The 15139-nt window shown below is 40.5% G+C and overlaps 1 protein-coding gene across 1 annotated transcript; it reads right to left on the bottom strand.

The window, feature by feature from the left end:
• Positions 1-1635: 1635 nt before the first annotated feature.
• On the bottom strand, positions 1636-14115 carry PDK4 (pyruvate dehydrogenase kinase 4). Its single transcript, XM_054991068.1, has 11 exons — positions 13858-14115; positions 10416-10557; positions 9767-9838; positions 9088-9272; positions 8265-8354; positions 7575-7652; positions 7010-7086; positions 6494-6592; positions 5446-5553; positions 4487-4600; positions 1636-4031 (listed from the first exon to the last, which is right to left on the bottom strand). The coding sequence occupies exons 1-11, from the start codon at positions 14006-14008 to the stop codon at positions 3888-3890; spliced, it is 1260 nt and encodes a 419-aa protein (XP_054847043.1). The 5' UTR covers positions 14009-14115; the 3' UTR covers positions 1636-3887.
• Between the last annotated feature and the right edge of the window lie 1024 nt (positions 14116-15139).

The following is a 15139-nucleotide window of genomic DNA, read 5'->3' as shown; positions in this document are numbered from 1 at the left end:
GCACAAATCTTTTCCCCGCAGCTATTGGAAGAGTATAATTACTACATTTTCATCCTGCCCATCTTACAAGGAGTTCAGGATGACATGCCTCATCAACATTTTACCCTCACTAATTACACTGCAAGGTACATTAGGCTAAGAGTGACTATCCCAAGGTTACCCAGCAAGCTTTCATGGCAGAGTGGGGATTTGAACCTGGATCTCCCCAGTTCAAATCCAGTACTCTAACCACTACACAAAACTGGCTGTACTAAATGCTAGAATATAGATGGCACCTCCAAGCTACAGTCAGTAGCATTGTTTCTTTGGTCAAGACATTCCGGTCTTACAGAGGCTAATGATAAACAATGACACTACAGGAAGAAATGCCTTTACCAGTTAAAGTGAAAAACCTATGTGAACACTGGCACCACGTCTTGGTTGGCTCTAAACTCATATGTTCTCTAGAGAAGCTTGAACATATCCCAAGGCTCTTCTTTGATATTTAAGGAACAGAAATACCCATTCAGTCAAACTGAGGTTTGCTGTCTGGCCCTGCTCAGGTCTGGTATTTCTTCATCCTCCTCTCAACTAGATACAGCAGTGACTGTCCTGCAAGAAGTTACCAAGAACACTTTAAAAAACTTGCTTCATGGAGTCACCATCTTTACATGGGCCAATAAGCTTACCCTCAGCCCATATTTTATGTGAAATACAGTGACCTACCAGTAGTTGTATATACTATGCTTCAGAACACTTCTGCAGATAGAACTCCTGAAGGATCAGCAAACACATGTGCAAAAGGAGCACCAGGCAAGTGGCTTCGTTCCAATGCTAATTATTAGCATGATTTGCTTTTTGTCTTGTTTTTCTTAGCCACCACTTGTAGAGCTAACAATCACAGCAGCAGCAATAAGGGATCTCCCAGCAGAAATGTTCCCATTGAATTTCATTGGCTCATGCAGAAGTTTTCCTTTTTTAATTAGGTAATATGAAGTAAGGTTTTAAATAAGGTTTCTTGAAGGATAATGAAAGCACAACTGCAGAGCAAAGGGCAGAATCTTTGACGGTGTAACAGAACAGAGAAAAGCTGACTCGAGTACGTCTATGAAATTTTCAAGGTGCACATAACTGCCTCTGCTTTTGTAATTACTTTAAAAGTGTTACTTTAGCATGGTTTGCAGATGAATATTGGAAAAATGGTCATGGGAAAAAAACAGTGCACACGGGTTAGTATATGCCTTGGAATATAAGGATTCCTTCTGTCTTTGTCAAGTTCCTTTTTCAAACTGTTACAATTTATTTTGCCATTTCCCAAATTTTCTACCTGTGAAAGAGCAGGTGTTACCTACAAAAAACATACACTGCAAGACTATTTTTACACTCAGACACATTAATCTCCTTTAGCAAATCACAGCCAGGGACAACATAGTTTTAGCTGTGGAGCAGGGCTGCAATACATTTATATTCTGCAAGATATCATTTAACATTAAGTGGTAAATATTTGAGTGGTGGTTTCAGGGAGTACAGCATGACATCTTAGAATGGCAGTGACAGTTATTAATGATGATCTGACCAAAAATGGAATATGGGGGATAGTGTATGCTGATTAGATCCAACATTAGAAGATTTAAAAGTCATAAAGAGTCAAGCAGCGTTATTTAAAACATTTTAATTTAAAAACATTACAGCACATTTCAAGTATACCTGAACTTAAAAAGGCAGACAGTAGTAGAAACAAGGCAATTGTCTGAATCTTCTGTTTTAACACTCCGTACCCAGACAACTTTGACACTGGGTGTACAGTGCAAAAGCAGACTGAAAGCTCATTTTGCTCAGAAGATGTGCCTATTACAGTGTTTCAGTCCCAGCCCTACAATTCAGCAAGTATGCTTCCAAAGGGATTTTAAAATCCCTTTCACATGTAAATGTTAACAGTTTGTGACAAAGACAAGACAACAATGGCATCTTTGGTTGTTTCTCAGAAACAGTGCATAATTGACAACATAGGTTATACAACTTTTTACAAGGGGTCAAAGTGCACACAGTGAATCAGCATCACCAAACATTTTGGTAATACTGGATGGAGAAAAGGCCTGATTCTACAAAGTTGATTTGCATGACAAATATTTTTAACAGTCCATGCAGTGCATTAAGATCTCAACATTAACTCTGCTGTATAGGTGGCAACTCAAGAAGCTAACTGCAATTAGCACACCAGCTATAAAATCATTTATTCATGATTGAATGATCAAACACACGCTATCCATTTTATAAAACAAAAATCTTAGCAAAGGGGTCCATATCTGAGCTAAGTTTACAATGGAAACAATACATAAAATGCCCCAGCAATGTTAACTGCTAAGCCTTTTGTTGATACACTATACCAACAGCACACAATTGCCTCACATGGCTGGGATTACCTATTCAACTGAACTTGGTGTTCACAGAAAGTGGGGATCAGCAATAAAGTTGCTACAACTGAGCATGAACCTTCATACACTAGTTAACAATCACTTCAAAATAAACTAGTATCAGCTCTTTAGTGTATTGCTGCCTTTTTCAAAAAGACAGGATGACCAAAAATGTCACTAGCTGGGCCCTGACCAAATTCACTCTCTTTAAGGAGTGCTAATTATTTGGAATGGAATATTCTCCCAATAATGACTTTTCAGAGGAACCACTGGACCATCTTGATTATTCACTGCTGCATACACAATGAGCAGGTCAATACCTCATATTTTCCACGTCCATATTTCCTAATTCAAGTACAATTATCCCCCAAGACCTTTTTCTCATCACATCCCTATAATACTCATTCGCAAATTACTCTAAAGTTACATTTTTGTAAATTGGATTGTTTTGAATTCAATACTGGCAAATTCCTAATTAAGATAAAATGCCCCGTATCTGTTGAAGCCAAGACTTCACAATTTGATGGTTGCACATACATTTGAAATAGTGCCACCATGAGAAGTCCCTCTCTCTTTATATTTAGTCCTACGCTTTCCTTATTTGCTTCATAAGCTTCCTTTTGAGAAGCCAACTTTAAGATGGAATTAAATGCCCTGCATTTTAAGTTCATTTTTAATTTTTTTTTAGCTTTTTATATTGTTGTGCAACTTAAAATCAAGCAAAGGCTACATTTTTTCAGTTCACAATACATTTACCTAACTTCCATGGTGTTATTTCATAATCCTCTTCCATAACAAAAACTCATCACTTGGATAAGCAATAAAAGGTGCTATACATAAGTATAGTTATTGTTGGAGTTAAATTTCAAGTAACATTTACCATGTGGCTTACAGGACAAAAAAAATGGCATTTTGTTAATGTCTCTATTTCCCATCAAGCAAACTACTGAACAGAAGCAAACGTAACATGTTGTCACATCCCTTCCATCTCCATCAGTTGAGAGTGTGTCAAGTATATACAGTGTTGTACGTATATGTGTGTGTGCACATGGATACATTCCTCCTCCAAAGTCACAATCTGGCAATAATATTTGCTAGTAGCTACTAGACCAAGCGAAAAGTTAATACTATGTGGAGTTCAACCCTCATATATAGTTTTTGACTGTATACTTTGGAGTGTTCATTTACATTTGCTTTCATATATTCATTTCCAAACAGTTATGGAACTACATACACCTTCCTATGCCTTTTACTTCTCCTGACACACTAATCCTCATCCATACTACACTACAAAATCCAGTACATGCATAGTCTCTACATAGTATACGTGTTGACATCTTGTGCTCCACATGGTCATTTCTTCTCTCTGTCTTAAGTCCTGGTGTAGGACAGGAACGGTATAAAGGTTTGTTTAATTAGTCCTGGACTGCAGCATTGGCTTGATCCCCTTTTATGTTCTCATTTTTTGCAGTATGCCCTAGACACAGGCTGGTTTCATGCGGCCGCACTCCGTTGCGACAAGTTCCTTGGTTCTCTACTGGGAACACACCAGTCACCTGCTTCTGTGGCTATCTGGTAATGTTTGCAAGCAGACTTGTTGAAGACAGGAAGTTTCTCTACAGAGTCTGTGGAAAGGGCCTAGAAAGGAACAGGAAATAAACGCAGTTAGATCTTGTCCAATGCAAGAATAACTGAACAGTCTCCATATGGGCCCAGATACCAGGAATTATCGTGACTGAAAAACGTTTGAAAAAGCAGGTCAACCCTGCCATGGCACGATGCATCAGCTCACTATCTAACACTTCTCACCATCTTGAAGTTAGGGTAATAGCTGGAATGAAGTTCCAGCTATTGGAATAGGGCTCTTTTTCTAAAAGAAATAAATTATGGAGAATAAATAGGTTTAACCTTTTTAAAGCAGCTACTACATACATGAAGATGGGATCTTCTTATATGCTATCTGGTAATAATTTACTATCACTAATATTCAAATATGTAAGGATAATGCTGCTGATAAACCAAATTGAATTCAAATGAGCTGACAAAAGCAATACATAAATACTCTCTCTCTCTCTAATATAAAACCAATTTACCTTCAAGTAGATAAGAGCATCTGTTCCATAACCAGAAACAGAACACAGGTTGAGGTTTCCTTGAAAGTATTTAGCATACAGTCGAGAAATTGGTAGGCCATAACCAAAGCCAGCCTAGAAAGAAAATGATTTATTTTATTATTTAGAACAATGGTTTGCTTTGTTCTGGATTGAATTAAATATAGTCCAGTTATACTGCTACAGAGTGTAATGGGTGAGGGTTAGAGTAGCAAAAATTTCGAACACTGTTTTATTACAGTTGCCTTTACCAATCCTTCACATGCTATAAAAGACACCACCCTAGACGGTTCTATAATACTCAATTGTCTTAAGTCTCAGGCTGCTCCTAAGAAGCTATATCTCATCACCAGTGCTCAAAAGTTGAGGGGGCACGCATGCACAAAGAGCAGATAATTTCATCTGTTATTTGCTGACCTACTGTTAGGTCTAGTTCTCAAAGTGAGAAATATGTGTCTAGGTCATTTAGAGTGATGGCAGAGGTTCATGACTGAGCCTTCTTCTGTACCAAATTCTGTCTCACAGAAAATTAGATGGCAAGGATAACGGTTGCAGATGAGACTTCTCCTTTGCATATAACTCTCCCTGTGTGGGGAGAGTTGGGTGTTTTATTTTTGGTATGAAGCAGTGTCATGAAACAACCTGAAGAGGTGCAGCCCAGACACAGGCTTAGTCTGCTAAGTGAGAACTTTGAACTATCAAAATGGTAAGTGTAGGAACAGATGCAATCACTGAAGATATTTAAGGTCATCAGGCATACCAATTTAGCTTGGTATCACAAACTTTTCCACCTGGAAGCCTATTCTATTTCAGTGGGTACAGGAGACAAATATTGGACAAGGTGGGCCCCCTTGTACTTTACCCAGGAGGAAGAAGATCAAGGAGAGCTGATAGCCTTGCCTCTTCTTTTATATCTTAAGTCTTATGGCTCCATATCTTACCAAAGGAGTAGAATTGTTGTCCACTACAGGCTTTGGAGCGGTAGAATATGTGTAGCTGAAGAGGCTTTCTATTTTTCTCACTGGAACTCCACCACCTCTATCAGAAATCTATTTAAGAACAAAGTCAGCCATTAACAATAACTACAAATATACGTCTGAAGTATCAGTAATACCACTAGCAACTGTATGTGTTTTTAAAATCACTTGTTGTACTAAATTTGCTGATTAATGACACGTTTTCTGCAGAAAAATATGTAGCTGGAAGTAGCTGTAATCTCCAGAAGACTTTTCTGTTATTCATAATTGGCTGCAACTTATAATGTAGCTATTCCAGCAACCCAGTTTAAGTCAATAGCATTCTACAGTTGTAGAGCAGTACTATGCTATTCTATTGTGGCCACTATGCAGCGCCTGATCTAGGGTTGCCCGCGCCCGGGGCAACCCTTTGCCGGCCACCTCACACTGCGTGATGATGTCACTTCGGTGATGTCATCACGCAGGGCGGAACGGAGGCAGCGTACAGGGCTGGGAAGCCGCCCGCGCCATTCGCCTCCCCGCAGGACAGGGGGCGGCCGGCTTGCCGTGCACCCCCTGCCCTGCAGGGCAGGCAAAAGGCAGCACGGCCGCCCGCGCCATTTGCCTGCCCCGCAGGACAGGGGGCGGCCGGCCGCCCCCTGTCCTGCGGGGCAGGCGAATGGCGCGGGCGGCCCCGCAACCCCCCGCGCTGCCTTTTGCCTGCCCTGCAGGACTGGGGGTGCGCGGCAAGCTGGCTGCCCCTTGTCCTGCGGGGCAGGAGAAAGGCAGCGTGGGGGGCTGCGAGGCTGCCCACGCTGCTGCCTGCGCCCGCTGGCAGCTGCTCCCGGCGCCCCCTCCCTGGTGGTGCTGGGGGCAGACTACCCCCCTGCCCCATGCTCAATCTGTGGTGCTGTAAGACTCCTGTTTATTGACAGTGAAACTATAAAAGCAGATACACATACACAAACTTAAAACATGTTAAATCATATTCCTTGTCTGCTATAGTAATGGCAATGAAACCTACACCAATTACCTTAATTGACAGGTCTTCTTTTCCAAGAACAACAGTCACCTCAATTGGATCAAGAGAAGGTTTGTTTTCTTGATGTTCAACTGTTGCCCTCATTGCATTCTATGAGGAATAAAAAATCAGAAGAATGTATTCAATTTATAGTTTATATATTTAAGTTTTGCATTTTGGATTTAAAAGACTGAATGGATCCCATGTATTTTTAAACTGCAGTTTCTCCACCAAGACAGAAGTCCTCAGCAATTTCACATCATTTCAGGGAAAACTCATCCTACACTTAATTGCCATGTTACACTTCGCTGTGCTATCATCCTGCTAGCATGAAAGAAACTCGGCGGATATCGCCCATGCGCTTCCATTTTTGTTTCCTCTTAATCTTATCTTGCTATTGTCAGGATTGTAATTTTAAATGACCAGGAAAGTCACTAGAGCCCCTTCATTTAACTTTCAGTTAAAACACTGGTACATGTTTAAACCAATGGTACAGAAGATGAATTCTTATCCACCACAAATACAAACCTTGAAGAGTTCGAACAGCATGTGAAAGAGATGGGAAGGAACATAGACTAAGTGAATGGGCTGCCCAGCTGCTTTCCCTGCAGAAAGAATACAAGCAATAAATCAGACCTCTTGTCTTTACTATCCAAGTGCTAATGATTTTCATTGTTAGCGCATGCATAGCAATTTTTAGGTAGCAGCTACTGTAAGTCAAAAAATCCAGTCCACATAGCACTGTCTTTTTTGAAGAGATCAGATTCACTGTAATTTGTCTGTGCTAATTTCTTATAACAGATGTCTAAGTTATCGTTTTATAACCCTATGTCAAGATCACAATCTTTTTAGTATATCACATCTTATTAGGGGTGGCACAAGTAAATGGATACTACTACAGAAATTTAGCATTATCTTTAGAGGGGAAAAGTTACACAAACTTCTTGTTACGAGGGATACATACAGAAATTCACCCTGGTAGGAGTGAGTACTGCAGCTATAGGTAAGAGTAAAAAAGCCTATAGTAAAAGAAAGAAGATGTGCATGGCTAACCTAATATAGAGAGGATGGGGAAAAGGTGGGGGAATCTCACCATTCACTTGAGTTAGTTTCAGGTCTGGAGAAGCAAAATAATACTGGTCACAAAGCATCTGGGCACTCTGGAAAGCATCTGAAATTCATTTTAAAATGCAAAGAAGTTTTAAGTAAACCCATTAGATTACTTCCAAGCTATGTTATTTAATATTGCAAAAAAATCATGTAACACATCTTCTGTATTAATACGACTTGTTATAGCTCTTGTCACAGTCAAATCCTAGGAGCAAAAACACCATTGAAGGGAACCAGATGAAGAATATACACACAGCATGAAAACTAATAGGTTTTTATATGCTTAAGCAGATGTCATGATTTTAGTACAGAAGTGTAACATCTCATACCGAACACATAAGCATAATCTGGTAACAAATGAAAAAGGTCAACAGTTAAACATGGCCTTCTCTGAGTAGCTTGTCAGGGCAACTGTGAAAGCCACCTTGGGCAGTTAGCAATTTTTTTTGTATTTAAATAGGAGAACAGAATTGTTTTACTGCTGATAAGACTTGCAGCTCTTACACTTTCTCCCACACACCCTGACTCAAATGTGGTTGGTTTTATTTTAATACTTGCATCAGAACAACTATTTTGTGGAAAATCTTTAACAAATAACTAAGAAATGTTTATAGTGCCTCCAGGTTAACCTACATGAAATCAAAGAATAGTATGAACACAATTTAATACATACCATGTACTAGATCCACAACATCACAGCAAGGGTCAATGCATCCAATATGTTTTGGGTTGCCCATACTGTTACTGTTATCAAAAATAAGAGCTATGGAAAAGAAAGATAGATATTTCAATTCCTCAGCATAAGTTACTACAGCTATCCAAAAGTAGAACTTTTAGCTTCAACAGGTTACGACATTTCTATCTGTCCCTTCTGCCAATACATTCAGGGTGAGCATATATCTGATTTTATTTTTCGCAACTGCCCTGTGAGGTGGGTTAGGCTAATACAATGTCTTGTTCAAGGCAGAGATGGAATTTCAACCTGGGACTCGAGTATCTACTACAGCATACATGGACATATGAAGATGCCTTATACTGAATCAAGACTATTGGTCCATCATGCTCAGTACTGTTGACATGGACAGGAAGTGGCTGTCCAGAGTCTTAGGTACACAGGCCTTTCACATCATCTACCATTTGCTCCTTTAAACTGGAGATGTTGGGGACTGAATAAGGGACATTCTGCATGCCAAACACATGTTCTACCACTGAACCGTGGACCGTCCCTGAAAAATACCATAATGGTTTGATTGTTTTTTTTGCCAATGTGCATTTATCGATATAAATGTTTTCTACACATGATGATAGTTTTAAAAATGTTTTCGCAGGGCATGCAAAACTACACTACAGTTAAAGCTAAATGTAGTTGACGCTGACAGTTTGGAAGGTATTGTTCTACAGTTTCAAAGCATTAGAGCTTTTCAGTAAGTTAATGCTTTTATTATATGATGTAGTGCTTTATTAACACCATGTATTAGTATGAAATCTCAACTTACTGTGCTGGTTTATTAACATACGGATAGATATACGGTTCATATAAAACCGATCCAAGAAGTACTGAATGTTTTGATTGGTGAATGGGTCCATTTTAGAAGAATCTCTGTATTCTAGAACACCTTGTGCCATTGTGGGCACAACATCATGGTGCCGGTTTCGGACTTTAACAATTGCATCTATAAAACTTAAAAAGAAAAAATAACAGATCTTCAGATGTGCATTCATAAAGACACCAGACAAGCAAAAATGGCAAGATAACCACCATTTAATTTTAAACTGAAGCAACAGCAGGATACATCAGTCCTAATTAGCAAACAAGAATTCCTACTCCTCTTCCTTCTACAAGGAGCTACAAGCCTACAACAGAACTACTGTAAAACTGAGATCCAGATACTGGTTACTTTTCCTCATTATTCATTCTGTCAAGGCAAATGAAGCATCCTAATGTTGTCTTGACAGTTTGTAATTTATTGTCAGTTTGTTTTATTTCAATGTGTCACATTCTGCAACATCAGGTGTCAGTTACAGTTATACCATCGTAAATTATCTCATTACTACATAAATCACCAGTCTACGTCCTAAACCGAATAAAGTTCAAGGTTCTAGAGTGACTTAATGACAGGTGGTAGTTCCTTTGAACAAAACAGGACTGAGAGCACACAACACAGACCAACTTACTCAGATAGAACTTTGTGGTCTTCTGGTTTTTTCTCCCGGAACTCGACTAACTCCATCAGACTTTGGACATACCTAGTAAGAGTACATGCAAAGCAGGTTATCAGAACAGGGCAAGAGAATTTCTTGCATAGATAAGGTTACTGAATAAGGCTTTCTATTTTAACTTAAGAAAAACTCAAACTCTAGATAACTGTGACTTAACAGACTACTGGGGCATGTTATGTTCAAGGCTAGGAAAATATTTCAAATTCCCAACTGCAAACACTGAAGTTATGAGCAATGATACACCTAGCATTTCCCCCCGTGCAAAACTGAATGCAGGCTACATTTACTTTTGTAACTGCAGTTCTAAGAAAGTTGCATATAGGATGTGTGTGGTATTGGGGTGACAGCATTGCGCATGCCAAAGAGCCAGAACAATGCCACCCAATCTATGCACAAAGGCAGAAGGGATTGAAATCTAAGGTTTTTTTTTTACTTTGACACACCTAATGGTGATATCCAGTATGATCTCTTCATGCAATCTGATCAATGTGTTTTATTGTTCAAGAGTCACGCTCCCATTGTAAAAGAAAGTTTGCTTTCCTTGACGTTTAAAATACAATCAATGTGCTTTTAAAAAATGCATCACCAAAGTTTTGCAACTTACCAGCTTTTCACCAACTGTACTGAAGGAGTGCTCAACAATGGACTAGGGAGGAGGTCAATCTCTTTCAGAATATTTGCAAGCCGTACAGGAAGTTCATGCCGCAAAAAGGAAAAAGATGTTCTTTCACATGCATTAGTTGACCCTACAAAGTAAAAGTAGTCTACTTTAAGAAGTTTTCAACAGGGGCATGCTAGTATTAGATTTGAGTAAGACTTGATATATCACCATTATACCTTACAAATTATTTAGATATTAGAAAACTGACTAGTAATTATTAAAAATTTTTTAAAATTCCTGCATACCTGTGCCAACCAATGCAAAATAATCACAGAAGTCTCAAGTGTGTCATGCTTTTTAAAGCTTGCTCTCGCTTGCTTCTTACTACTTACTACAGATGAGCTCTTACAGAAAAGACCTTAGTACAAGTTATCACTATAGAAACAGGAAAAACATCTGAAAGGGATCTCAATAGTGATTCAGGAAAGTCACTCAAAAAAGGGGACTTTATGTCCCATCTAAGGTTTGTTACACCAAATGGTCAGAACTGCAATACACAAATCATTCCGTTTAGGAGGTTAAAAATGAATCCTCAACTGCTTTTGAATTATCAGAAGTTCTGTGATCTATTTTAAGTTTTATAATTAGCATGAAGAATATGCAGCTTAAGATACCTCTGACTTGTTTGCAAGTTAAAATGACAGGGCTGTTTAGAAAATAGATGCTTACAAACAAAAAACAGCTGTTCTAAAGAGCTCACATCACACAGATATGGAATTTTGGAACCACCAAGAGGATGTATTGCCAACTTAAAATAGAATGAAGCCACCACACTTTCAAGTATTCTTACAGTGCCCTAAGTGATTCTATTAGCAACAAATTGGTCATGTGTTAGATACCAATAAATCTATGTTGTAATCAATTACTAAATGTCTGAAATTATGACACAGAAGGTAACTTGCACCGTATATCTACCAATTCAAAACTCATACGTAATTAGCAGAAGACCTTTTACTTACAAAGGATCAACCCTGATGCCTCATTCAAAGGCTACAACACAGACTCACTCTATGGGCTACACTACAGTGCTATCAATAATAATTATTAACAAAACAACCCTTGTATATTACTGACATTAAGGATGAAATGACAAACTGAGTAGTGCTCAGAAGCAGAAAAACAGATGGTATTTTTTTAACCTTATATTTGGGTGTGTGAAATATTTTAGAGTTTTTCCTAGTGACTGTAATATGAGAATATGACAAGCAACCACATCCAGTGGGCTGAGAGTGACTGAAGATTCCTAGAAAGATTTTGTCACTAAAGATTTTTTTAAGTTACACTGTTCCTTTGGAGAGCCTTTAAAAATAAAAAAGTTGATCTGATTTCAGTAATAAACATAAGGAGGAAATCCAGACATCTTTGCTTAGGTACACTGTGTCCAAATGCTTCACATTTCACTGCAAACAATTTAATCACAGCTACGCTGCATGGGGGGCGGGGGGGGGCGGGGAAGAGTGCTATGAAGAGAATCCAGAATTACAATCTCCCCCCTTACTTTAGTTGACTGCCCAAATGCAAAACAAATTAGGAATATCCATGAATTAGAGTGGTCTTCTCTAAAAATAAGTCTTCTACATGCTTTCTGATAAAAGCAAAATTGTTGCATAACAAAGACATAGTGGAACAGTACCAATTGTACACAATTCTCTGTGCTCAAAAGGTGGCAGTGGCAATTAACTGCTTGTTTCTCTGCACTGAGCAAACTTATACACTATGAAAGCTGTTACAAAAAGACAAACCACAGCCTTAAAACATTTCCAGCCTTAAAACCAGAAAAGAATTTTTAACTTCAATACATTTGGAGATTAAGGCATGTGGGTCAAAAAGGCCTCATCTAAAAGAAGATGGTTGCAGGCAATAGATGTGAACACTCTTTTGCGTTCTAGCCCTCGTGGAACAGACCTCTACATAACAAGATATAATACTGCATTATAAAGTACCTGATTACTTCTTTTACTTATACAGCTTTCCCATCTGCTAGAAAGAGATGAGGCTGAACATCACATGGGAAGTTTGGAAAAACTTTTTAATTACATTATCAGGGCATATCAAGGATGGATGTCAGAACAAAAAGAAGTAATAATTAACTATTCTCCCAAGATGCCTTGTCCCAGTTGTAGATTCCTCCTATTGCCCTACAGTTGTTGAGGCCAGAGGGAAAAGACGAAGAGGGCAAGCTTCCTTCTCTTCATGTCTGGACATGGATTTAGAAACACAGAGTTGGAAGGGTCCAAGTGTCATCTAGTCCAACCCCCTGCACAATGCAGGAAATTCATAGCTTCCTCCCCACCCAGTGACCACAGCTCTGTACCAAGAGGAAGGTAAAAGATTGCCATCACCCTAGACATATAAGAAAGGCCACAAAAGCCTAGCACCAGCTCATCCATTCCTGCCTTCCCTCTCACAATCTGCCTAAACTAATATGGGAGTCATAGAATTCACATTGCTGTAACCTCTGCTTAAAAACCTCCAAAGAGAGCCCATGACCACCGAAGGGAGCCTATTCCACTGTGAAACCACTCAGTTCTTCCTAATGTTTAGCTGAAAACTCTTTTGCTTTAATTCAAGCCCACTGGTTCTGGTCCAAGCCTCTGGGGCAACAGAAACAAATTTGCTCCATCCGCTATGTGGCAGCCCTTCAAATACTCCATGAAGAGATCTTTCTGCAGGAACCTTGAACTTGTACTTTAGTTGTCTCTGTTTCGTAACCAGTGTTGGAAACCAATTTTCTGGTGAACTGCATTCTTGTCCCTGCTCAAGACTATCCTACCCACCCATCCCCATTATCACTGCCTCAAACCACAAACATTTATACTGGTATAAAATCTTGTTGAGTGCTACAAGATACTTGTTTCTTTCTCCAAATCAACGAGCTCTTTTTTTCCATCTTCCCCTCCTCAGGAGGTCCACAACTCTTGGAGCCACAGAAGTTTGGAACAAGCACCCTTACCCAACCACCGCACAGACACCTCCTTCTTCCTCCCACCATCTCCAAGACTCCCAAATCCCATGGATTTCAACAGTTGAAAGTAAAAGCCTCGTCTGCACAGATAGCAGAATGAGTGGTCAGATGGTCTGCACCATTTCGGGCTACAAGGGAAGAGTCCGCATTGCTAAAAGTTTTCCTGCATAAGTTATTCCACGTAAATTAAAAAAAAAGTTGCAAAGAGCTGAGTCGAATATGCTTGTTTTAAATTTTAAGGAAGAGGGTTTTTTCCTCCAACATTAATATTAATACTCTCCAACTACAATTTGAACCAGTACAGCCCATTCTACCAAATCAGTTCCACCAGATGAGCTACCTGGGAGGCGAGGAAGAGCATGGGGCTGGCATGAACTATTAGTAAGAATAACAAAGGGGTTTTTTGCCCTTTATCCTCACCGAAATCCAAGAACTGCTTAAAGGAAAGCGGCGACGGAGAGTACCGAGCAAAATGCTCCACCTCGCGGGTCGCCCGACCTGCCCCACCGCCGCCCGCGGTCGTAGCCGCCAGGGGAGCCGCGTTCCGCAGGGCAATCCGTGCGGCCTTCATAGCTGCGCGACTATTCTGAAGAATGAGGCGGCCGCCAGACCAGTTCGCGAGCTTCAACTGCCGCGCTTGAGCCGATTCGAACCCTCTGACGAGCGGCTCTGCACGTGCGGCCCCTATTTACCTACTCCGGACCACCCTCGGGGCGGGGGCCGCGAACTGAACCCCGCCCCCTTAGCCAAACTGAGCGAGGGCACTCTGCCTTGGACTTCGTACACCCCCCCCCCCCCCCCCGAGATATCGAATGGTGCCCTGGTGAATGGTATCTTGAAGGGGAGCGTAGCGCGGGAGGGGGCCTGCTGGAGGAGTGGAAAGGATGTGCGTCCCCCACTCTCACAACGGCCAATCCCCTATTCTTGTTTACACGTTTTCGGCTGTATAGGTCAAAATGTCAACGGCCCCCTCCACTACAGCGGTCATGTGACAGGCGCGAGGCGACCGAGAGAAGGAACAAACGGTTCCGCTCCTCATTGGCTGTTCTAATTAAAACGACTCTACCCGGCACAGCCAACCACAAAGCTGTATCCGCAGTGGATTTGTTGCCTGCCTGCGGGCCGCGACAGCTCGAAGGGGATAAACAACTCGATATGATTCCTGAGGGGGGAGGGAATGGCGCTGCTTTTTCCAAGAAGAGGGAGAACACGGCGGAGGGCGAGGGAGAATGGGGGAGGCGTGAGAGCGTCACTCCCGCCCTTTCGGGGGACGGGGCTGAGGCGCGTGTGATCTCGCGCTGGGAAATCAACAGCGACTTACAAATAATCTCTTTTCAACAACCCTGCTCAGTATTATAGTGAACGCAGGATTTGAGTCCAGTAGCACCTTAGAAACCAACAAGATTTTTAAAGCTTTACTGAGAAAGCTCCTTCAGATCCTTTAGTACTGGAATCTTACAGTCACCTTTTAAGCCCATTGACTTCAGTGGATTTTGAAAGGTCTAACTTTGCTTAGAATTAAGCTAAGCAGTTGCATCCTAAGTCCACCGAAATCAATTTATTAACGTTTTTCTAAAGCAGTGGGTCTAGGACTGCACTATAACAACACAATCCAGTGTGTATGGCAGTACACAACTATAGCTTTCTAAGGAAATCATACAGGCATTCTATCTACTCCGCAGAATGTAAAATACAGAAAGCA

The sequence above is a fragment of the Eublepharis macularius genome, chromosome 11 (assembly GCF_028583425.1).
Source record: "Eublepharis macularius isolate TG4126 chromosome 11, MPM_Emac_v1.0, whole genome shotgun sequence".
In the NCBI taxonomy this organism is placed as follows: Eukaryota; Metazoa; Chordata; class Lepidosauria; order Squamata; family Eublepharidae; genus Eublepharis; species Eublepharis macularius.
This window is presented reverse-complemented; position numbering and strand designations above follow the sequence as displayed.

Coding starts and splice junctions, on each gene's coding strand:
- PDK4 (XM_054991068.1), bottom strand. CDS start 14,008: ATGAAGGCCGCACGGATTGCCCTGCGGAACGCGGCTCCCCTGGCGGCT. Junction 5,554..6,493: donor AAGAAGACCTGTCAATTAAG/GTAATTGGTGTA, acceptor GTTCTTAAATAG/ATTTCTGATAGAGGTGGTGG. Junction 4,032..4,486: donor ATGCTCTTATCTACTTGAAG/GTAAATTGGTTT, acceptor GTTCCTTTCTAG/GCCCTTTCCACAGACTCTGT.